The sequence below is a fragment of the Parambassis ranga genome, chromosome 13 (assembly GCF_900634625.1).
Source record: "Parambassis ranga chromosome 13, fParRan2.1, whole genome shotgun sequence".
Classification (NCBI taxonomy): Eukaryota; Metazoa; Chordata; class Actinopteri; family Ambassidae; genus Parambassis; species Parambassis ranga.
The window spans coordinates 2743347-2766394 of NC_041033.1; the positions used below are offsets into that span (position 1 = coordinate 2743347).

Genomic DNA, 23048 nt, shown 5'->3' on the forward strand with positions numbered 1-23048 from the left:
TCTAAAATTAAGTTTCACGTGTACATTTTCTGATACTTTCTTTTGTATTTTCATAGTATAGTAGTGTCATAGTCTTCAACTAGAAATGTAAAGGGTCCCTTTCACACCTGCAGGTAATCCTGGAAAGCAGGACGGGCCAACCAGAACTGGAGCTCTTCCCCCGCTACCTCCTCTTCCTCCGTCAGCAGCCGGCCACACGCTCCCCCCAGTCCAACATCTGGGTCAATATGGGTATGACCAGCCTGCGAATGTTCCCACCGTATTTACCCCCACCAAGAGGTAACGTAAGCCTGCAGCAAGACCAGAGCAAGCCGTCGACCGACCGCTTCATTGAGTAACCCCGCATCCCTCCCCCTTTTTTTAATTTTTGTTGAGTGGACTGATCCAACTCTGGCTGTGCTCTGGAATGGGCAATGGAATGAACCAATGTCCCAAGAAGGGAAAAGACTAATCACTCTAAAATGACAATAATTAAACATTTTTTCCATCTTCACAGCTTTAAAATACTTGCTTGAATGTTTTTATAGTGATCACAGGATCAATTGAAAATAAATTAAAATAACAAAATACAAAATAAAATGAATCCCACTAACTGAGAGTAGCAAATAGAGCAAATATTCAAATATCCATTGACTTACCGGTACCGGTGGACATACCAGGAACATGTCAGTTTCCATAAGCAGGAATACGATCACAGCTGGAAGTAATGTCATGTTCACTGTGGGTGGAAATCATCATCAGCATGTCCCTTTCCTCCTGTATCCGTGTAAAATGCCTTAAAGCCTCTTTGTGGCTTATTTTAAGCCTCTTTGGACAATCTGTAAATCACAGTTATATCAATACATCATTTTTTAATGGTGCAAAAACATGATTGTTTGTAGTGTTCTCACAGAAGCTGTATTGGGTCCACAGATTATAGTGAAGGTGGTTATTAATGTACTGCTGCATCTATTTTAAATTGTGCAGCATACTGATGTTTTACATTGCTACACAGAGAGAGAGAATGATGGAGCATCAGGCTGCAGCCACTATTTGTTCTCTGTCATGTGTGGGTACCATATATATTTATAATATAATATGAAATTTCGAAATATATAATGAATTGCCACTAGTACTAGAGGATGTGCTTTGTTACATTACAGAACAGACATTTTTTAGGCATTTATTTAAGACAGCTATTCTTTATTGTAACTTTGACTTTGACATTGGACCCAATGAATCTCACTCTGCTGTTAGTTTGCCAAGTAACATTACCATTAAATTCTATATTTCATAGTTGATGTAACTGCTGGCTGAGCGGTAACATCACCTGCTATGTCAGTAATTAGAATCTATGTAGATTGATGTCTCTAAGCTGTTTTACTCACTTGCATTTCTGGCAGTTCAGTTCCAGAAACCATATAGAGCCAGTCACTCACACAGTAACTACATTCTATCTCTGTGTTTGCCTCCTGTGCTGCGTCTAAAACACGGACATCCATAAACAGAAAAAACCTTACTGCAAGATAAGCAAGATGACAAAGCATAAAGTAAAGACTCTTTCTGTAACCAGGCTTTGGATACTCGCTCCGCCTGACATCAGCACTCAGGACGAGAGCACTGCTCCAAATCATGTCATCGGATCAGTTTTCTGACCACAGCTCAGACCAGAGCACCCCGCAGAGCTTTGGTTTCCATCATGACTCACAGGCTCTGAGCAGAAACTCCACACATCTTCAGATTGCCAGGCCGAATTTTGAATTATGGCCAAATGTCTACAGATAAAATTAAACCCAGCAGTGGAGCACTCAAACAAGTGTATGGTATCAAAGCTGTGGAGATGAGAAGAATGACTAATAACAACGTCCGGTTATCATTCGTTTTGAATCAGTGTCAGTTCAATGAATAAATAACAGAACTAATGTTGATTGACCAATCAAACCTGCACTGATTGACAAATTCGTTTTTTTTCTTGCTGCTTTCTTACAACTAATCCTCAGTCAGCAGAATGCTGCTGTTGGTATGAATCAGTTGTTTGCATATGTGAGCTTGGGCATAAAATGAAAGGTGTGGGCACCACAACAACAAATCAATTGGGTCACTCCTTTAGTTAAGTCATTCCAGCTAGTGTAAGAAACCAGAAATATAAACTGTGTGCCCAGTGTGTGTGCTGGTGTCAATGTGTGAATGTTCCTGTCATGTACTAGGTAACGTGCCATCCCCTAATGCTCCTCTGAAGAGGATGCTGGCATACACTGGCTGCTTCAGCCGCATGGCCACTATCAAGGACATCCACCTCTACCTGTCACAAAGGCTCCGGATCAAGGAGGAGGACATGAGGCTGTGGCTCTACAATAGTGAGGTGAATATGTGTGTGTGTGGGGCCTTTTTTTTAAAATACATTTATATATGTATTTACTTTGTGATTTGAAATAGTTCCTCAAAGAGCTTTGAGTTTGATCATGTTTTGTCTTTTAGAACTACCTCACTCTCCTGGATGATGAAGATCACACCCTGGAAAGCTTGAAGATCCAGGATGAGCAGCAGCTTGTTATTGAGGGTATAAAAGGCCATTTGTCTCCAGAATTAACAGACGTGTTCACTTTTAAAAAAACAGAGAGGAAATTCAGAAATGTTTTTGTTCCTCTGCAGTCAGGAACAAAGACATGAGCTGGCCTGAGGAAATGTCCTTTATTGCCAACAGCAGTAAGATGGACAGACACAAAGGTAAGACACAGTTTTAGTGTCCAATGTTTCATTATGTCCACCTAAGAGGCTATAAAGCATGGCACAGAATATGAACATGTGACTCTCTAGAGCATGGGTACTGACTCTAAGACATAACAATAATGCCAAACATGTGTGAGGCTGTTAATTCTCTGTCCTTTATTTTCCATCACAGTTCCTACAGAGAAAGGAGCCACTGGCCTCAGTAACCTTGGCAACACCTGCTTTATGAACTCCAGCATCCAGTGTGTGAGCAACACCAAGCCTCTCACAGACTACTTCATCTCAGGGAGACACCTCTATGAGCTCAACAGGTACTCTTTCACTCTGGGTCTAAATATTCACTGTGAATTGGATCATTTTAACTGACCTTTGTTTTCTGCATGGACAGAACCAACCCAATTGGCATGAGAGGTCACATGGCCAAGTGTTATGGTGACTTGATGATGGAGCTGTGGAGTGGGACACAAAAAAATGTGGCTCCGCTCAAACTCAGGGTGAGTGGATGGTTTTTAAAGATCTACCGATGGAGTAGAAGGATGTTATTTTCTCAACACCAGCTTTTAAAGAGTACAAATTGATGTTGTTGCTTTCTGTGTAGTGGACGATAGCAAAGTATGCCCCGCGTTTCAATGGCTTCCAGCAGCAGGACTCCCAGGAGCTGCTAGCCTTCCTGCTGGACGGCCTCCACGAAGACCTAAACAGAGTCCATGAGAAGCCCTATGTGGAGCTGAAAGACAGCGACGGCCGGCCCGACTGGGAGGTGGCCTCTGAGGTCAGAGCTCACACTGAAGTGATACACAATATGGACTGTGGTGGCATAAGCCTCAATTATCATGAAAATAAGGAACATTAGATAGAAATCTAGTCGGTGCCTTTCTCTGGCGGTGAAGGTGGGGCTACTCTGTAGAGTACAGACTTGAGTTAATAAGTGTGTTGATACAAGGACTCAACCAGCTACAGTAGGACTTTGATCCTCAGGCTTGGCATCACCTCCTCCCCGTCTTATTGACAAACTGTCTCACCCCGTGTGTGTTTTCTGTTTGTCCTAAATGAAAGGATTTCCAGGATTAGCAGTGTGTGATCTCACTGATATGTTTGTGTGTCTGCTTCTCTTCCCTCCAGGCGTGGGAGAACCACCTGCGTAGGAACCGCTCCATTGTAGTCGACCTTTTTCATGGTCAGCTCAAGTCACAGGTGAAGTGCAAGACCTGCGGTCACATCAGCGCTCGCTTCGACCCATTCAACTTCCTCTCTCTGCCTCTGCCCATGGACAGCTCCATGCATCTGGAGATCACTGGTGAGCAGGCTTTACTGAAGTCCTCTAAACAATAAAAGCAGAACACGGTATGATGTTGTGGCCTGTTTACAGTCATCAAACTAGACGGCTCCACGCCTGTGCGATACGGCCTGAGGTTGAACATGGATGAGAAGTACACAGGCCTGAAGAAGCAGCTGAGTGAGCTGTGCAGCCTGAAGCCTGAACAGATCCTACTGGCTGAGGTCCACTCTTCCAACATAAAGGTACTACCACCGTCCTGATCGTGCACATACAGTGGAGCTGCTACCACACGGGAAGCTCCACTCTCTGTCCCATGCAACACACTGAGATGTCAAATTAAAGCAGGGCCCCCCAGCCAATTTGAGTGTCTGCCTTGCATTAGGGTGTAGGTGAGTGAGTACATTTAACATTACATATTGTTCATTTTTTAGATACAAGAATGTCAAGCTATGTGTGTCAGATTTTTGTTAACCCCTTGGAATGCCCCATGTTGTTCAAAATACTTGTTTTTGTTGATAAATTGGACAGAAAGAGATCATAAAGACAAGCTAAATTGTCAGACAGTTGAGTGGTACACAGATTTAACATGTGTAAAGATACAAATCAAGTTTAAAAGAAAAACATCTTCATTAGAACTTCACCTAAGCTGCACTCCACAGCACAAATAGGAAGCTATGACTGAGTCAGCTGAGATCAACAGCCAGATAATAAAAAAAACAGTTTTTACCTGATCAGAAGGCTCGATGAGCAACGAAAAAATGTGTTGTAGTGCATGTTTTTCAGGTTGGTAAAATTTGTTGGCACAAAATGTTATACATACTGAGATATACCAGTTGGATGGCAAATGTTGTAAACATATTCTTTGTAGAACCTTTACACTGACCATAAGAGGTTTGCCTTATTTCTTGTCCTCATTTAAGAGGGATGTTACCGGCTTGGAGTTCTTTAGAAAGCTATAACTCATTTAACTGTGTGAGGGAGATCGTGTATGAACGGATGGAAGACTACATACCAACTGTTGATATCTTGTAAGTCAGACCTTACTTTAGCACCCACATGGCAATTTGTGTTGTTGAGGCCAAGGACAGCCACAGTGTTTACCCTTAAACTAGGGACCTTATAATGATGCCACCAGGCATGACCAGAAGGGTGCAGGCCCCCAGGCTGACCCAGAATATACTGTATGTCCTAGACTTTCTGTGAGGAGGAAGAAGGTCTGGTTGTCTCTGGTTCCTCTGTTGCTTCCATGACCATAATTATTAATTAATTAAGCTTCATTTTTTCAGTCTCATTTAAATATGCTTGATGTCTTGATGCCTGATAAATGTGCACATTTTGCTTTCTCTCTGAGTCGTGAGGTCATTGTTTACTTACAGACATATTTTTAATTCATACTTAAATGTATTAGTGCCAGACTTTGGAGGATTAAGAATTACATTTTTCAAGATTCAAGAAGTTTATTGTCGCACTTCACAGTTACACTGAGCAAAGAAATTCTTACTTTGCGAGTTCCCTTCACATGACTTTGTACACAACTAAACTTAAGATAAAAAAAACAGTAGACTTAGGCAGAAGAATAAATAAAAATAAGAATAAGCAATAAGAAAAATAAAATAAGCAAAATGTGCAGTTCTATGTACAGAGGGTAAAGTGTTATCAGTGTTTAAGGTGCATTGTTTATGCATTATTGTCAGAGGTAGGACATTCAGAATGTGCAAATATGTTTACAGATTGTACATGCAAAACAAATATGTGCAATTTTTTTGCATTGTGGCAATGATGTTACCAGATAAATGTTTAGTCAGTGTTCAGCAGCCTGATGGCCTGTGGATAGAAACTGTTTTTTAGTTCTGTTGTCCTTGCTTTCACGCTCCTGAAGCATCTGCCAGACGGCAGGAGTGTGAACAGTGTGTGCTGTGGGTGAGTGCGGCCTTTGATGATGTTGTGGGCCCTCTTTGTGACCCGGGCATAGTAGATGTCCTGTAGAGGTGGGAAAGCTGCTCCACAGATGAATTGTGCCGTTTTAATGACACGCTGGAGAGCCTTCCTGTCCTGAACAGTGATGGAGTTTGTCAGGACACTGTCCACTGTGCATCTGTAGAAACTGCTGAGGAGTTTGGAGGGTAATCCAAATTTCCTCAGCTTCCTGAGAAAAAAGAGTCTCTGTTGAGCCTTCTTGATGATCTGCCGCGTGTTGTGAACCCAGGTGAGATCCTCACTGATGTGGGTGCCGCGGAGTTTGAAGGCTTTCACCCTCTCTACCTGGGCCTTGTTGATGTAAAGTGGGGCATGCTGGTCTCTCCTCTTCCTGGGGTCAATAATCATTTCCTTAGTCTTCTCAGCATTTAAGAAGAGATTATTTTCCTGGCACCAGCTGAGCCACCTCTTGCCTGTAGGCTGCCTTATCTCCTCTAGTGATCAGCCCGATGACGGTTGTGTCATCAGCAAACTTGATGATGGACTTGTTACATTGGGAGGGGGTGCAGTCGTATGTGAAGAGTTGTAACGCATAAATCAATAATCAGTTCTGACCGTGTTGCAAAAATTCATGCGATTTTCTACCAGTCCTACCTACCATAGTCCCTTTTAAAAGTCTGTCTGATGTGTCCACTCTCTGTGTTCAGAACTTCCCTCAGGACAATCAGAAGGTCCGTCTGTCAGTCAACGGCTTCCTGTGTGCGTTTGAGATCCCAGTGCCAGGTTCACCTACATCATTGAGCTCACCGACGGTGACAGGTGAGCCTCAGGTCATGCTTTGTCTTTGTATTCAGTGGAGTTCTGTCTGGAAATATTTCTGAACAATTCTCTTGTCCATTAGACGTCACCCCTATAGCCAATGGCTCAGCTGCTAATGGACACCTGGGAAATAAGCCTGACCTCATCCCTAATGGTGGCCCCAGCACCATGGTGCCCTGCAGCCCAGAGACGCCCATGGCTAACGGGGTTGCAAATGGACACAGCACACCGGTGCAAGAAAGCCCCTTCATTGGATACATCATCGCCATGCACAGAAAGATGGTAGGATTACTGTGTCATATGGTTACATTTCCTTTGCTGCTTCTGTTCAGAGCGCTTTGTGTTGATTGAATGTCCTGTTTGTGTCTTAGATGCGTACGGAGTTGTACTTCCTGTCATCTCAGAAGAACCGGCCCAGCCTGTTTGGCATGCCACTCATTGTGCCCTGCACTGTCCACACCAGTAAGAAGGACCTTTATGATGCCGTCTGGATCCAAGTGTCCCGATTGGCCAGCCCACTCCCCCCACAGGAGGCCAGCAACCACGCCCAGGACTGGTATTCAAAATGATTATACTTTAAAGGGACAGCCAAACCTACCTGGAGATGACCTATATATTTCTCCTGTCACTTACTGTTACATGATTAGAGAGAGCATGAGCTGATCTGTGCCACCAGGATCAGGGCTGATCTGTACCCGCTAGCTAAAGCCTGATCCATTTTTGCACCTTTGTTTAATGCGGTTCACAACAGACCTGCCTTAAGCACCCCGCTGTGAAATCATTTCCTTTTTAACTCAACTCATCTTCATTCAACCTGCAGTGATGACAGCATGGGCTACCAGTACCCCTTCACCTTAAGGGTGGTGGGAAAAGATGGAAACTCCTGTGCCTGGTGTCCCTGGTACAGGTACGAGCCAAAAAGAAAACATAACCTTCATAAATATATATTAAGTAAGTGAGTAAATAAAACTAAAAATGTGTGTTTCCAGGTTCTGTAGAGGCTGTACTATAGACTGCACCGAAGACAGAGCTTCTGTAGGCAACACTTACATAGCTGTGGACTGGGACCCTACTGCTCTGCACCTCCGCTACCAGACCTCCCAGGAGAGGGTAAAACACACACACACACACATGCATCAACTGAATAAAGTCACCTCAAGCAAAGTTAAAAGTAGAGCACTAAAGGAAAAACAAGTACAACATTAGATTCATGCAGGTGCTGCTTGTATGTGTCAGAGCTAAATTAGGAGTAAGAGTCAGCAATTAACTTTAGAGTGTGAGGCCTGTGGTGCAAGTTGTTAAGTTGTTTATAGGACAGTGCAGTGACTCAACCCTCAGTTCTACATTTAGACATGATAAGGTATGTTTCCAGCACACACTTATGGTACATGTTTTTGACTTTATTACAGCAGGTCATTTTGTTTTATTATTGCATCATATCAGTAGCATCTGCATAACAGAAAGTGGTGTAGTTCAGAGTTTGGCCACACAGAGTCCTCAGTGAGCAGTTAAATGTCAGCTCCAGGACCAGGGATTTGTAGAAGAGTGTGCCATTAAAATTACATGTCTATTATCTTTATCTGTAACTGGTATTTATGTTGCACCTGCATTAAAATTACAGATATATAAAAAATATGCGATTTAAAGTACTTCATTGTGACCTTTTTTCTACATGATTCAAGTAAAAGTCTTTTTCTTTTTTAATCTGCCACCTTTACAAATACCTATAACATGTGGACATCTGTCTCTTCTGCTATTGGTAACATCTGTGGGCACTGGAAAATGAAATACATTTAAGACTACTTGAAAAGTATATCTAAGAATTAATGACAGGATTCAGTCAGAATCGGACATAGTTTATTAATCTCAGGGGGAAATAATATAATCTGACTGTCTGATCTCAGGGGGAGGAGTTGTACTGTTTGATGGCCACAGGGAGGAATGACCTCCTGTGGCGCTCAGTGGTGCTTTTAGGAGGGATCAGTCTGGCACTGAAAGTCCTCCTGCACCTCAGCAGCACGTGGTGGAGAGGATGGAAGCTGTTCTCCAGGATCCCCTGCAGCTTCGACAGCATCCTTCTGTCTGACACTGCTGTCAGGGAGTCCAGCTCCACCCCCACAACATCACCGGCACTTCTGATGAGTTTATTGAGTCTGTTTGTGTCCGCTGCTTTCAGTCTGCTGCCCCAGCACACAACAGCAAACAAAATGGCACTGGCACACCACAGACTCATAAAACATCCTCTGTAGGGTCAAACAGATGTTAAAGGACCTGAGCCTACTCAGATTATAGGGCTCTGGCCCTCTTGTAGAGGGCTTCAGTGTTCTTAGTCCAGTCAAGTTTATTGTCCAAAAACACTCCCAGGTATTTGTAATCCTCCACAATGTCCACACTCTGCCTGCCGATAGAAACAGGAGCCACGTGTGTCTTGGTCCTCCTCAGGTCCACAAGCAGCTCTTTTGTCTTTGCCACACCATGTGACAAAGCTGTCCACCACAGTCCTGTACTCAGACTCTTCACCCCTGCTGTTACATCCAACTATGACAGAGTCATCAAAAACTTCTGAAGGTGGCGTGACTCTGTCTGGTAGCTGAAGTCAGAGGTGTAGAGACCACTGTGTCTGACGCAGTTCAGTAGGTAGTTGATGGCATCTTCAACTCCTAGCTGGGGCTGGTAGGCAAACTCTAGGTGAGGCCTAACAGTAGGCTGGAGCTGCTCCAGAGTGAGTCTCTCCAGGGTCTTCATGATGTGTGATGATTGCTCAGTGTTCAGAAAGTTAAGAGTCCTACTTCAAAAATCAAAAGATGCCAGTTAGTATCTTCTCTGAGGGCCTTTTCTCTGTGTGTGGCCTCAATGCAGATTGTGGAGGAGCACTGCAGTGTGGAGCAGTCTCGCCGAGCCCAGGCTGAACCCATCAGCTTGGACAGCTGTCTGAAAGCCTTCACCAGCGAGGAGGAGCTGGGAGAGGATGAGCTCTATTACTGCTCCAAGTGTAAAACCCACCGGCTGGCCACCAAGAAGCTGGACCTCTGGAGGCTGCCACCCGTACTGGTCAGTGACACATCAGTGCCTGCTTTCTCTGTGAGGTTTTCAGTAGTGCTTGTTAAAGGACAGCATCGTATAAGAACAGTGTTTATTCTCTTCTCAAGATTGTCCACCTGAAGCGCTTCCAGTTTGTCAACGGTCGCTGGATCAAGTCTCAGAAGATTGTCAAGTTCCCTCGGGAGAATTTTGACCCCAGTGCCTTCTTGGCTCCCAGAGACCTGGAGCAGCACTGCCTCCACTCCCGCAGTGAGAGCGAGGACCTACTGAGGGTTGGAGAAGACAACCTGTCCTCGATCTCTGCTCCTGCTGGCTTCTGCAACCTCCCTAAAGGTTTCATTTCATCTGAAGCCAACTAAGACCTTGCTTATTTAGAGAGCTTTTTGTAGTCTAAATTTAACCCTATATCTTCCCACAGCCTCCCCTGCCTCCAGCAGGAAGTCAGCACCTTCCCTCAGCCGGACCAGCAGCCCCTCTGGCAGCCCAAAGACGGGCAGCGGAGGCCGCAGACCAGGCCGACTACGTCTTCCCCAGCTGGGCAGCAGACACCGCCTCTCCAACAGCAAAGAGAACCTGGATGGAGCTGCTAACTCTGAAACCGACCCACGGGACGGCGTACCACAGGCAGACGCAGAGGGCAGTGCAGCAGCATCAGGTCTTCCTGGACCAGCAGAGGCAATGGCATCAGAATCCTCCTGCGGTACAGAGGCGTCCAGCAGCCACTGTGAGGTGGTCCTGATGAACGGAGACAGCAGTGGGCTGAGCTCAGACTGCAGCATGGAGAGCAGCATGGACCCTGACAGTTCTCTGCTACAGCACAGAGACAACATGTGTCTGGACCCCATCTACAACCTCTATGCAATATCAGTGAGTACTGCACAAGACTAGTGACAAGTTGCTGTCAAACAGTACTTGAATATTGTTCTGCTTTATCACCTTAGTGCCATTCAGGAATCATGGGAGGAGGCCACTATGTGACGTATGCCAAAAACCCCAATAAGAAGTGGTACTGTTACAACGACAGCAGCTGCAAGGTAAGACTCCACCACACATGACGTTAAGACCTCAACCAACCCCGAGGTGTGATAAAGAGTGCAAGAGGGTTTAGTATGGATTGCTGTCAGGTGTGACACTCCCATAGAAACACACACAGGGAGAGAGAGAGAGAGTGGACAAACGAGATACGAAGAGAAGGAGGAAACGGTAAGACTGCAAGTACAGCCCAGACCATGACAGAAATATTCTCACATTTCTGGCAGAACATGGTGCATTCAAAGGCTATGGGAAGTCAGAAAACACTGCCTGATTTGGCTTCTTTTAGAATAGTTTTAAACTTGCAAGTAGTGTTTGGGATTTTTATTTGATAAAAACATACAGAATCATGTGATCATAGTTGGTATTAGTACTGTAAACAGTCTGACATGGTTTTATAAGTCTTTCAGATTGATGTGCAGCAACAGTTGCTTCTCTAACACCATTGTCTTTCGTGGCATTGTCTTAACACACCTGAATGTTCCAGAGCAGCAAACTGTCTGAACGTCTGTTTTTATAGAGGTCTGTACACCTGCTGATGATCAATTCATCAAGGACTGATGATCAGCAGCACCTGCTGCAGCTCACACAAATAAATCCTATGGAAGCAGTAAGGGGAACTAACTATTTATGCTAAATCATTTTTTATATTTATATATATATACATAACAAAAACAATGAACTTTAATATGACTGTAATGTTATATTAGAGTTAGGTCCCATCAGAAGGTCCTGCTTTGAATTTTGGAGACACAGAGCCTAGAAGCTCCGCTGAGCTGCATCAGCTGACACCCCTCTCAAGTTAGCCAGGTGTCCTCTAAGTGCCAAAGCAACACTACATTACAGCCCTGAATACACAACACCAGCAGGCTCTGTATGATCAGTGTGTCGAAGCACATTACAGTGTGACCTCTGTGTAAAGGGGCCACGGGCACCATATCTCTGAAAGGTGTGGGAGGGTTGGATTGATGCTACCTGGTGATAAGAAGAATACAGCCACTGTTGATATTTTCAAACAAAACACAAATCAGCTTCATTTCTTCAATTTTCCAGGAAGTGCACTCTGAGGAGATTGACACCGACTCGGCCTACATCCTCTTCTATGAGCAGCAGGGAGTCGACTATTCCCAGTTCCTGCCAAAGATCGACGGCAAGAAGATGGCCGACACCAGTAGCATGGACGAAGACTTCGAGTCCGACTACAAGAAATACTGCGTCCTCCAGTGAGCGTCGCCTCGTCTTCCATCAGCCAGCACTATGCCCGCTCCCCGCTTTCAAGCGCGCCGCCTGGAGCAGGAAGGCGCCAGACAAACTCTTACAAACTGACCACAGTTGGACCGCGCTGTCTGTCCATTGCCAAGACTACAGCGAAGCCCCCCCCCCCTCACGACTTACCCGTGAAAGCACTAAACTGGTGCACTTTGCTGAGCCTGACAAAACAACCCCCTCCCTCCTCCTCCTCCTCTTCCTCCCTCTGCCATAACATACATGTAACATAACGCATCTCTGAATGTACGGCCGAGTCATGACGTGATGCTGCTTTCTTACTGCGCATTTGTGATGTCAGATCCGAAACAACCTGGAGTTACGGTGTAAACCTCTGATTGGTTACAGTTTTAATTTTCAGGGCCGAACAGTTAAAGTATCTGTGTTGGTGCCACACAATGTTGTAATTTAGTATCAGTGGACTGAGATGAGCTTTTTAAAAAAAAATGGTTCTCCAAAGGTTTTATTAGTGTAGGTAGGGAAAACATAAGTCATACGCTACCTCATTGCTTCCTGCAGTCTGTCGGCCAGCTCTGCCCTAGAAGTCTGTAACAGTATTAACGAGAAGAAATGAAACATTTCCTTCCACTGTAGGAGACACGGTACACACATTTCAGGAAAACAATCACATGAAATTATCTGCCAAATATCTCCTCTGCTCTGAATCTCCATTTGTTCAGGACACAGGTGCCATGATTCCAAATATTCAATGCGGTAACACACAGCTCATGTTTGATACTTTTTTTGAGTCCTTTTATAAGAATAATTTTAATGTTGTGATTTATTTTGCTTTTCATTAAGCCAAGTTTCAGGACAGGAAAAGATATTAAAATAGGAGCCACATGTAGAGGGAAGGATTATTATGTCATACTTAAGTCATAACTCATAATAGTTGGAACAGAACTAAGATCGGAGGGATGTCAAAAGATTTTACCTGTCATTTTAGCATACATCAAAATCAATGCACAGATTTTTTTATGTCGCACGTTATCCCTCCTTGTCAAAGCCCTTACCCACAATGCAACTCACCTTGTGTTTAGTAGCAGCTGAAGTAGCCTGCAGCAGGTACAGAGGTCTCATTAGCTCACCATAGTAACACAAATATCTGCTGTTCACTGTCGACGGTAACGATGACAACATTTTACACACATATGTAGTAGCACTCCCCAATGGGGACACATTGATCTGATATTAATATCAGATATCAGTCCTGATATTGATTAAGTAGATAGATTTGGCACCATAAGTTGGTGCTCATCCAGTAGGGGTGATCTGTTTACTTAAATTCTATGATTGCGAAGCACAACATGCCAATAGACAAACACACAGAGCAACAACATGGAGTTAGCCAAAGGGTTGGTTGTATGGAGGTATTCCAAGCAGCTGTCTGCAAAGGAAGTGGTGTCAGATCAAGGTCAGGTATCCCCACAGATTGTTGAGGTTGGATGGGTGTATCTGTACCCCAACCCCCACCCTCATCCTGTATGTATAAAAATATCTGTCTGCTAATGTAACAATACAGCAGAAATGGGCTCGGCCATCTTGTACCAGTGAGGCCGTTAGCAGCCAGAGTGCTCTCAGTAGTGACCTGAGGGGAGAGAACAGCCAGCGTGCTACATGTCCGCTGCTTCTTAGCTGAGCTTGCGCGCCTCCACCGTCTGTGCTCACTCGGGTTTCAGATGACATCATCTTTGTTAGATCAAGTGTTTTTACTGTGTTTCTTTAGACCCTCCCTCACACTCACTGCAGCAAGGTGTACCACTCAAAGTGCCCCCCTGGAAACAAGCAAACATGTGTTTGCTAATGCGCACCATTGAAGCACAACATAAAGCAAGCGTTCCACTTGTTTTTGTTTTGTTTTTTTACGTAAGGTGCACATTCCTAAACAAATATACGCTAACTTCATTTATCACTGCCACTTTTTACACCCCAGGAATAATCCAATGAATATGGCATTGGTTCATTTCATTCAATTTCAATGACATTTCAAGAAGGTAGCTGCCAATGTTTCATTTATAAATGATAAATATTTATTGAATCCGAGTTTGTTTCCTTTGAAAATCTTCCAAGTAAAATGTGTGTCTCGAACGTTCCTTCACTTTCAGACTAGTGTTGCCAAAAGTAATTTGAAATGGATATTTGGTAGAGTCTTGCTTCCTGCTTTAGATGATATGAGGTATTGTGGGTTTGCTGTGTGTCTGCTTGGTAGCATCGTGCGTGGAGCGCCTCCCGGGTGCTCGGTCTAATCACTGTGAACAGACAGCAGACGCTCGCCAGCCCCTGTCTTTGTCTTCTACATCACAGAGATGTGTCTCTGTGCCCCCCCCCACCCCAATTTTAGCTGCTGTATTTGAGGAGATGGTTATGGATGTATTGGAAAAGATGTGTGTGTCACTGAAAGAAACTTTATTTTTCCTTTGCAAAGAGTACGTTTGTTGAACAAATGGAAATGTACAGATGAGTGATATTTATGTTCGCTTGCTGGGCTTCTTCTTTCCGTTTTCCTTCTGCCTTCACACCGAGCCCATGTGTGGGGGAAATGTCATCGCGCGGCTCAAAGGGAAAACTGTAATGGTTGCTTCATTTAAAGGTGCAATAGATGTCATCTGTTTTCTTTTTTTTAGCTGTGAATGTGCCCTCAAACGACCTGTAGCTGAAACTGCAAAAAAAAAAAAAAAAAACATCCGTTTGAAGTTGGTGGAATTCAGCACAAATTTCAGGAACAAAGATTTTTTTCTGCCCGACAGAGCTGAACTGGGCTGTGATGCTGAAATCGGGCCCTCTCATAAACCCCCCCCGCCCTGTCATCCCCTCCACCCTCTTCCTCTTCCCTCGTTAGTTCAGCAGGCGGTGCAATCTACTACTGAGCTGTGTCGGTGTGTGTAGCCTCGTTTTATTTAAGTTCATTTCTGTTGGATCTGAACCAGACGTGTTAATTTAAAGAACTTTTTTGTAAGGTGTTTGTTGAAAGAAAGTCACATTGCACTGACATGAAAACGTGTATATATATATAAAAAAATGTGTTTGTAAATAAGCCAATGAAAACTATGTATTTGAATATGAACTGTACAAAATACTGTACTTGTAGTTGTATATGGTGTGATACCGTTGATCTGTAACAAAATACCCAAGCAACAAATTAAATTCTGCAGAGGAAATGAAGAGTTTTCTTTTTATTGGATCCTGACTTGTCCCCTGTCTTCATCAGCTCCCAAGTTAAGCCACATATGAGGAACCATAATTAAATGGACAGTCCACCTTTCCCCTAACAGGTCTCGAGGCTGTTACTGGTTTACTTTTACACAGCTTATGATGAAGTAAATCAAGTTAAAAACACCATTTTGTTGACCATATTCAAATGTATTGCTGTCTGACTGCAGTGTATATGAGCTTATGTTGATATTGTAGTATACCTCAGGGGCCCGCATTTGTCAACCAGCAGGCATAAAAAGCAGCAGCTCCCCTAAGTGGAATGCAGCCATTATTAATACAGCTGTGATTTCTTTACTGTAACGAAGCGATATGTCTGCCGTGGTAAAGGTCTACTGGGGAAAGTGGCCAGATGCTGAGAGACCTCAGACCTCTAAGGACCCAGGATTATCAGGTGTACTCCACAATAGAGTCCATATTGTAAAGTCCTCTGCTGTACACTGCCACCTCCATCAGCATGATTCTGTTGACACTGAGCTTGTTTGTTTCACCTGCAGTTAAAGGTTTACTTATCTGCTATTCAGATGTGGTCTCTGCTCTCAGATAATAGGGCGAATCCTAAAAAATCTAGTACTTGTTCAAACATAACAATGTTAATGTATAAACTGGGCTGAATCTCACCTAAATCACAACTATTCATTTTTGACCAACAGACAACATTGTTTTCCTTTTTTCTACCACAGGAAAATAATATTAATTATTATAATAAATTTGTGTAATAATGAGTTAAAAAAAAATAATCAATCAGTTGTTATATCCTTACCAGCCTGGGTGGAAAAAAAATAAGTAATATGAGCCTATGAGTTTCTGTAAAGTTCCTAGAGCCAACTTTATTTTAAAAGATGCTATATACACTCAACAAAAATATAAACGCAACACTTTTGTTTTTGCTCCCATGTTTCATGAGATGGACTTGAAGATCTAAACTTCATTCCAGATACACAATATTACCATTCCTCTCAAACATTGTTCACAAATCTGTCTAAATGTGTGATAGTGAGCACTTCTGCTTTGCTGAGATAATCCATCCCACCTCACAGGTGTGCCACATCAAGATGCTGATCTGACATCATGATTAGTGCACAGGTGTACCTCAAACTGCCCACAATAAAAGGCCACCCTGAAATGTGCATTTTGTTTCTGCTTTATTGGCGGTCTGGGGACTCAGAACCAGTCAGTATCTGGTGTGACCACCATTTGCCTCATGCAGTGCAACACATCTTCTTCGCATAGAGTTTATCAGATTGTCTATTGTGGCCTGTGGAATGTTGGTCCACTCCTCTTCAATGGCTGTGCGAAGTTGCTGGATATTAGTGGGAACTGGTGCACGCTGTCGTATACGCCGGTCAAGCACATCCCAAACATGTTCAATGGGTGACATGTCCGGTGAGTATGCTGGCCATGCAAGAACTGGGACATTTTCAGCTTCCAAGAATTGTGTACAGATCCTTGCAACATGGGGCCGTGCATTATCTTGCTGAAACATGAGGTGATGTTCATGGATGTATGGCACAACAATGGGCCTCAGGATCTCATCACGGTATCTCTGTGCATTCAAAATGCCATCAATAAAATGCACCTGTGTTCTTCGTCCATAACAGATGCCTGCCCATACCATGACCCCACCACCACCATGGGCCACTCGATCCACAACATTGACATCAGCAAAGCGCTCACCCACACGACGCCACACACGCTGTCTGCCATCTGCCCTGAACAATGTAAACCGAGATTCATCCGTGAAGAGAACACCTCTCCAACGTGCTAGACGCCATCGAATGTGAGCATTTGCCCACTCAAGTCTGTTACGGCGACAATCTGAAGTCAGGTTAAGACCCCGATGAGGACGACGAGCATGCAGTTGAGCTTCCCTGAGACGGTTTCTGACAGTTTGTGCAGAAATTGTTTGGTTATGCAAACCAATTGTTTCAGCAGCTGTCTGAGTGGCTGGTCTCAGACGATCTCGGAGGTGAACCTGCTGGATGTGGAGGTCCTGGGCTGGTGTGGTTACTCGTGGTCTGCGGTTGTGAGGCCGGTTGGATGTACTGCCATATTCTCTGAAACGCCTTTGGAGACGGCTTATGGTGGAGAAATGAACATTCAATGCACGAGCAACAGATCTGGTTGACATTCCTGCTGTCAGCATGCCAATTGCACGCTCCCTCAATGCTTGTGGCATCTGTGGCATTTTGCTGTGAGACAAAACTGCACATTTCAGGGTGGCCTTTTATTGTGGGCAGTTTGAGGTACACCTGTGCACTAATCATGATGTCAGATCAGCATCTTGATGTGGCACACCTGTGAGGTGGGATGGATTATCTCAGCAAAGCAGAAGTGCTCACTATCACACATTTAGACAGATTTGTGAACAATGTTTGAGAGGAATGGTAATATTGTGTATCTGGAATGAAGTTTAGATCTTCAAGTCCATCTCATGAAACATGGGAGCAAAAACAAAAGTGTTGCGTTTATATTTTTGTTGAGTGTATAAATAAATAAATATAGTGAGAGAGAGAGAAAAGAAGCGAGAGCGTCCTGCAGACATGCAGTCAGATGACAGAGGAAACCACACTCAGGGTCTCTGCAGCAACTTCCCCGAATCAAAGATTGCTACTGAAACATGCATGTTGTCGCCCCGCACGCCAAGTGGGGTGGTTTTCCTGTTCATGCAATCCTGACTGACATTTGAATTTAACAGACACTGACTCTACGACCAGTTTAAAGAGAAACTACATATATGGTCTAATCAGTAATTTAGGTCCTATTCAAGTTAACCAGTCAGAAAAACACTTGTTGTTGTGTAGTGTTTTTATATATAGGACATGAAATTAGGTGTACAGTAACCACCTAGTGGTGAAATGCTGCTTAGTGGGAAAATGTATAACAATGATACAAATAATTGTGTTTACAGTGCAGAATGGAAATCTTATAATTTCATGATAAGAGCATCCAATCAGTGAGGTGGTAATGCTGCATAAATGAAACAGTAGGAATGGTTCTACTTGTGGTAAAAGAACTGGGCAGCCCTGTAACAGGCAGATCACAAGTGTCAGATCTTGCACAGTGGACTGACTTGCAGAGTTTTTCAAACCACCTGCTGCTTCTGTTCATTTCCTCTGCTGCTGTTGTGGTTGACACACGATGAGGGCTGCTGAATATAAAAGGGCTCGGAGGACTACGCAGCGGCAGCAGTCGCTCCCAGCAGCACAAACACACGGGCTGGTCTGTGACCGTCTGCGAGGGATGGACTTCAAAGTGATACACAGCCGAAAACACAGGTAAGACTTTTCTAGGCAGTGTGTGTTCTCCTGTTGGCCTCCTATGTCTGAAAGCCCCATTGTGTTCTTTCAGACTGAGGTGATCCATCTCCCTGCATGTGTCTGAGGACAAACTGATACATGACATGATGGCTGATTCAGCTAATGTAAACTGCACAGGTGAGCTGCTAGTATTTACAGAGAGGGAATTCCATCACTTCACATGTTAATGTTAAATGTCTTCTTACAGACACTCAGTCTCAGGGGGCCCTGGTCTACAGTCTAATCGGGGTTCTCTCCGTCACCATCCTACTGTTCGCACTGCTGGGAGCTCTGTGTCTCAGAAAGTAAGACAGAAATGATTCCTACTGTTATTACCTCTGTATCACTTCATCACAGAAAACAAATCCTGCATCAAAGTTATTACCATACAGAAAATACATGAACCCTGAGCTCTCCAGAAGGGAAGATGTGCTCGAAACACATTCAACGTTCAGTGTTTATGCCTCTTGTGTCTAATGTTTGAGGCTGAACTGTTAAACTGCTACGCCAAAGACTCACACATATGACACCTGTTGTTGACTGATCCCTGCTGTGTGTTAGAGGTTATGCTCCAACAAAGGCTGCAGTGAAGCATCTGTAATATTTCATTAAATTACATTAATGATTTATCTACTTCATACATTTGATCATAAGTCATTGAATTAGGGATGTTTTTTGTTTGTTGTTATTCTGTGCTGTCTGTGAGGCACATTTAATCCTTTTTGTTTGTTGTTTGCCATTCTGGACATTTTGTTCCATTTTAGCCAAATATAGTCAATGTAATAAAAGGGGGACGGACCAACCTAACCTGGTTGTTATCTTTGTATAAATCTATGTCAGAAGGGCTGAAAAATAAAAGAGTTAAGTTAAGAGTGGTCTAAGCTAAAACCACAGTCGGACCTGTACAGTGTTTAGGATTTAAACAGCTTTGTTTCATAGATACTGCTCTATGCTTCAAACCATTCGGGACCTGAAGGGGAGCAGGTTGTTGCTTGATGCTCCTCGGCTGGAGGCCCCCACCATGGCTGTGAGGCCAGTCTCAGTGGTGGAGGATGAAGAGAAGCCTCCTTCACAAACCCTTCTGCAGCAGTGCAGCACAAGCAGAAGCTCCTCTAAGAGGCTGTGGAGAGGTCTGCAGCAGGTACTGCTGATGCCACCACTAACATCCACTGCTGTCGTGGTTACGCTGTATTTATTATGCTCCTTTGTAATATTTAAATCTAAGAGTCCTCGCTTCACCAAGGCAGACCTGAACCTACTGCAGCTCATCAAAGCAGGGAAGGAGGGGGTCTTCTATCAGGCCCGGATGACCAGAGGGACCTGCAAAGGTCACAGCATGTTCACCTGCAAGATCAGCAAGGAAGGTACACTGAGTGGCTCCTTCAGCTTTATCATCCATCACTTCAACTTCAGATCAATGACTGAGCTTTGGTTTGATCTTTTTTTTAACCCCTGAGGTGTCCGTGTCAAACATGTGGAAATGGAGGTGTCCATCATGAGGAAACTGGTGCATCACAAAAACATCCTCCAGTTACTGGACTGGAACACCACTGAGGGTGAGAGACAATAACGCTTTGACTGATAAATGTGACATAATAATATAAATAGAATAAATACTCAATTCCCCCACGGGGATTAATAAAGTAAATCTTAATCTTAATCTTAAACATGGATCCTATTAGCTGTTGGCAGACACTGGTTTATCCCCCCTGCTGCTTTCTGCAGTCTTCCTGACTAGAAGACGTTCGATGGAGGTAGATTAAACACCACTTTACTGTGTGCAGAGCCCTATGTTCTGATCATGGAGTATGTGAGCTATGGCACCCTGAGGACTTTCCTGCAGACCAACAGGAGCCACCTGAGTGCAAACCCTGAGCTGCAGAGCCTCCTCACCATCGTCTCCTACCACATCGCTCTGGCCATGCAGCATCTGCGCTCCAAAATGGTAACAGGTCCACACCTTTTGTCTCTGTGGACATGTCGTGTATCATTTAGGGTTTTATTTCACATGTTAAAATATATAAAATATGATTTAGTAAGTTTGCCCACTAACAAAGAAACAACCAGTCTATAATTTTAATGGAAGGTTATTTGAACAGTGAGAGACAGAACAATAACAAAAACATCAGGAGAAATGCATTTCAGACATTTATACATTAATTCTCATTTTAATGAATGAAATAAGTGTCTGATCCTCTATCAGTCAGCAGGAGTTCTGCTCCCAGGTGTATGTTATACAGGTGAGGAGCTGGCACTGGGAGCCCTCTCGGCTGCTTACCTGTATAAACGTCACCTGTCCACAGAAGGAATCATCAGTCATTGCATCATATTCAATTTTTTTGTTCCACTCAGTCTCATCTTGCATGTGTTAGATCCATTTTGAATCATTTTTGACACATCTTGTACCATTTTGAAACTATTAGTACACAATTTCTATTATTATGGAGACACTTTTCAAAGATTCAAACACATTCAGTCCAGTCCTCATCATCACAGCCAGGAGGTTTACACACACAAAATGCACCAATGTTGAGTAGTGTTGCTGTGCTCCTGTTCAGATCATGCACTGTGACCTGGCTCTGAGGAACATCATGGTCAACAAGTTTCCCTGGGAGGTGAAGGTGGCGGAGTTCGGTCTGGCTCGAGACTTAACTCGCATGACGAGCCGCCGCAGCACCCGCTGGAGGAACCCAAGAGTGAGACAGTATTCACACACACACACACACACACTACCTTCCCACAGAGGGGGATGTAGCAACAGGAAGCAGTCCTTGTGGTCACATAGAGAAAGCATTGCATAGTCTTAGTTTTCACCATGAGCTCACTAATATCTAAAATTGTACCATCATATTGATGTGTGTCATATGTCTGCGTGACTTCCAGCAGCGTGTGCCTCTCCGCTGGTACCCCCCGGAATACTTCAAGAACAATTATTACAGCTTTAAAGGGGACGTTTGGGCGTTTGGCATCGTGCTGTGGGAGATGCAGATGTTTGGTGAGTTGGTGGGTGTTAAATGTGTATAATATGTGGACAGTGGTAAACCCTTGACTCAGACACATATGACACCTGTTGTTGACTGATCCCCTGCTGTGTGTTAGAGGTTATGCTCCAACAAAGGCTGCTTCATTCATTAACATTTGATCATAAGTCATTGAATTAGGGATGTTTTTTGTTTGTTGTTATTCTGTGCTGTCTGTGAGGCACATTTCATTCCTTTTGGACACATTTAGGACACATCACGTACACTTTGCTTTCATTGTGAGCACTGTTTTTGTTACATTTCATCTGAATCTTGACCTTTAATGAAATGTTTTTGACACTTTGTGCCATTCTGGACATTTTGTTCCATTTTAGCCAAATATTTTACAACTTTTAGTTTTTGACATCTCACGCCATTTAAGACACATCTCGGAATGTTTTGGGTCTAAATTAAATATGAATGTTCTACCATTGTACTACCAAGCACTACTGGTAGAATATAATTTGGTAGCATTTTGCTATTTTAAGATATTACTCAGGATTTCCTACGGTCTATGGCTGTTTCTTGTTTAACGCAGTGGAATGATTCTAACTGAATATATACATGCTGGTTTCAGATCCTCCGCTGTGAGGTGTTTATTTTTAAGTAAATATACTCACATGTAACAATGTCACATTTTTAGGTACATTACCATACCCGAACCTGGAGACCTCAGAAGAAGTGGTGTACCACATTTGTTTGGGTCATAAGAACACAAACCCTGAAGGCTGTAGACCAGAGATGTAAGTGAAAAGAGTGGACGATACAAATTCACATGACACCGTGTTTATTACTAAATATGATACTTGTTTTTCTGATGGATCCTTTGACAGACTTCATGTCATGCGAAAATGCTGGCAGGAGCCATACACGCTGAGGCCCACATTCACTGACATCGTCTGCATGCTGGAGAACGTCATTGAGAACGATGCGGTGAGAAACATCATGTTTTTAGATGCTTTGCTTTCGAAGGTTATGTCACTCATTCTGTTTTACACTATACTATCTGTAATATACAATCATGGTGTGACATTTATTTGTCTACAAGCCAAATGACTTCACATATGTTTGTTTCTTTCTCTCTGCAGGATTATGTGGATGTGGAGAGTCCTCAGTGTTTGGTGAAAGAAAATGAAAATGATCAAGAAGCTAAATGTCTGCGAGCACCCAGCATCACTGTGGAAGCTTCAAATCGACTCTAATGTATTTACATATTTACGAAGGCTGCATTCTGCATATAGATAAAGGCTACATATACTTCTAGGATATTTATCTACTTGAGCCTCATGTCAACTGTAGTCTGACATGAAGTGAATTTAAGATCCACACTGACAAAAAAGAAATGAAACTGACACATTTTAGGAGAATAATTAAGATTGCAAGCATATTGTTACACATATCTTATGTGTTTATACATGGTTTCTTGTAGATTATTCTTAATTTTGTGCAATACTT

The 23048-nt window shown here is 43.5% G+C and overlaps 2 protein-coding genes across 8 annotated transcripts in view; both read left to right on the forward strand.

The window, feature by feature from the left end:
* usp32 (ubiquitin specific peptidase 32) overlaps nucleotides 1–14745 on the forward strand; it is a 45420-nt gene extending 30675 nt beyond the window's left edge. For 2 of the 6 annotated variants that reach the window (XM_028420463.1, XM_028420465.1), the window contains exons 16-34: nucleotides 114–279; nucleotides 2187–2341; nucleotides 2458–2539; nucleotides 2632–2706; nucleotides 2882–3020; nucleotides 3098–3203; nucleotides 3308–3481; nucleotides 3832–4006; nucleotides 4079–4230; nucleotides 6613–6724; nucleotides 6807–7006; nucleotides 7096–7280; nucleotides 7545–7631; nucleotides 7714–7834; nucleotides 9584–9775; nucleotides 9874–10099; nucleotides 10185–10633; nucleotides 10708–10800; nucleotides 11852–14745. In XM_028420463.1, the coding sequence (XP_028276264.1) occupies nucleotides 114–279; nucleotides 2187–2341; nucleotides 2458–2539; nucleotides 2632–2706; nucleotides 2882–3020; nucleotides 3098–3203; nucleotides 3308–3481; nucleotides 3832–4006; nucleotides 4079–4230; nucleotides 6613–6724; nucleotides 6807–7006; nucleotides 7096–7280; nucleotides 7545–7631; nucleotides 7714–7834; nucleotides 9584–9775; nucleotides 9874–10099; nucleotides 10185–10633; nucleotides 10708–10800; nucleotides 11852–12025 (3063 nt within the window). In that variant the 3' untranslated portion in view covers nucleotides 12026–14745. The remainder of the gene's footprint in view (nucleotides 1–113; nucleotides 280–2186; nucleotides 2342–2457; nucleotides 2540–2631; nucleotides 2707–2881; nucleotides 3021–3097; nucleotides 3204–3307; nucleotides 3482–3831; nucleotides 4007–4078; nucleotides 4231–6612; nucleotides 6725–6806; nucleotides 7007–7095; nucleotides 7281–7544; nucleotides 7632–7713; nucleotides 7835–9583; nucleotides 9776–9873; nucleotides 10100–10184; nucleotides 10634–10707; nucleotides 10801–11851) is intronic. The other 4 variants (XM_028420464.1, XM_028420466.1, XM_028420467.1 and 1 more) reach the window with 3 other exon arrangements.
* A 3709-nt stretch (nucleotides 14746–18454) lies between these two features.
* Nucleotides 18455–22955, forward strand: LOC114445427 (tyrosine kinase receptor Cad96Ca). Of its 2 annotated transcripts, none has more exons than XM_028420486.1 (12): nucleotides 18455–18552; nucleotides 18626–18711; nucleotides 18782–18878; nucleotides 19513–19714; nucleotides 19799–19937; nucleotides 20031–20129; nucleotides 20358–20518; nucleotides 21132–21269; nucleotides 21460–21568; nucleotides 22237–22336; nucleotides 22427–22526; nucleotides 22682–22955. In XM_028420486.1, exons 2-12 carry the CDS (start codon nucleotides 18678–18680, stop codon nucleotides 22793–22795), a joined length of 1293 nt encoding a protein of 430 aa, XP_028276287.1. In that variant the 5' UTR covers nucleotides 18455–18552; nucleotides 18626–18677; the 3' UTR covers nucleotides 22796–22955. The 2 variants fall into 2 exon arrangements, with proteins under 2 accessions (XP_028276287.1, XP_028276286.1); XM_028420485.1 differs by having other exon boundaries at nucleotides 21457–21568; nucleotides 22682–22953.
* The last annotated feature ends 93 nt before the right edge of the window (nucleotides 22956–23048 follow it).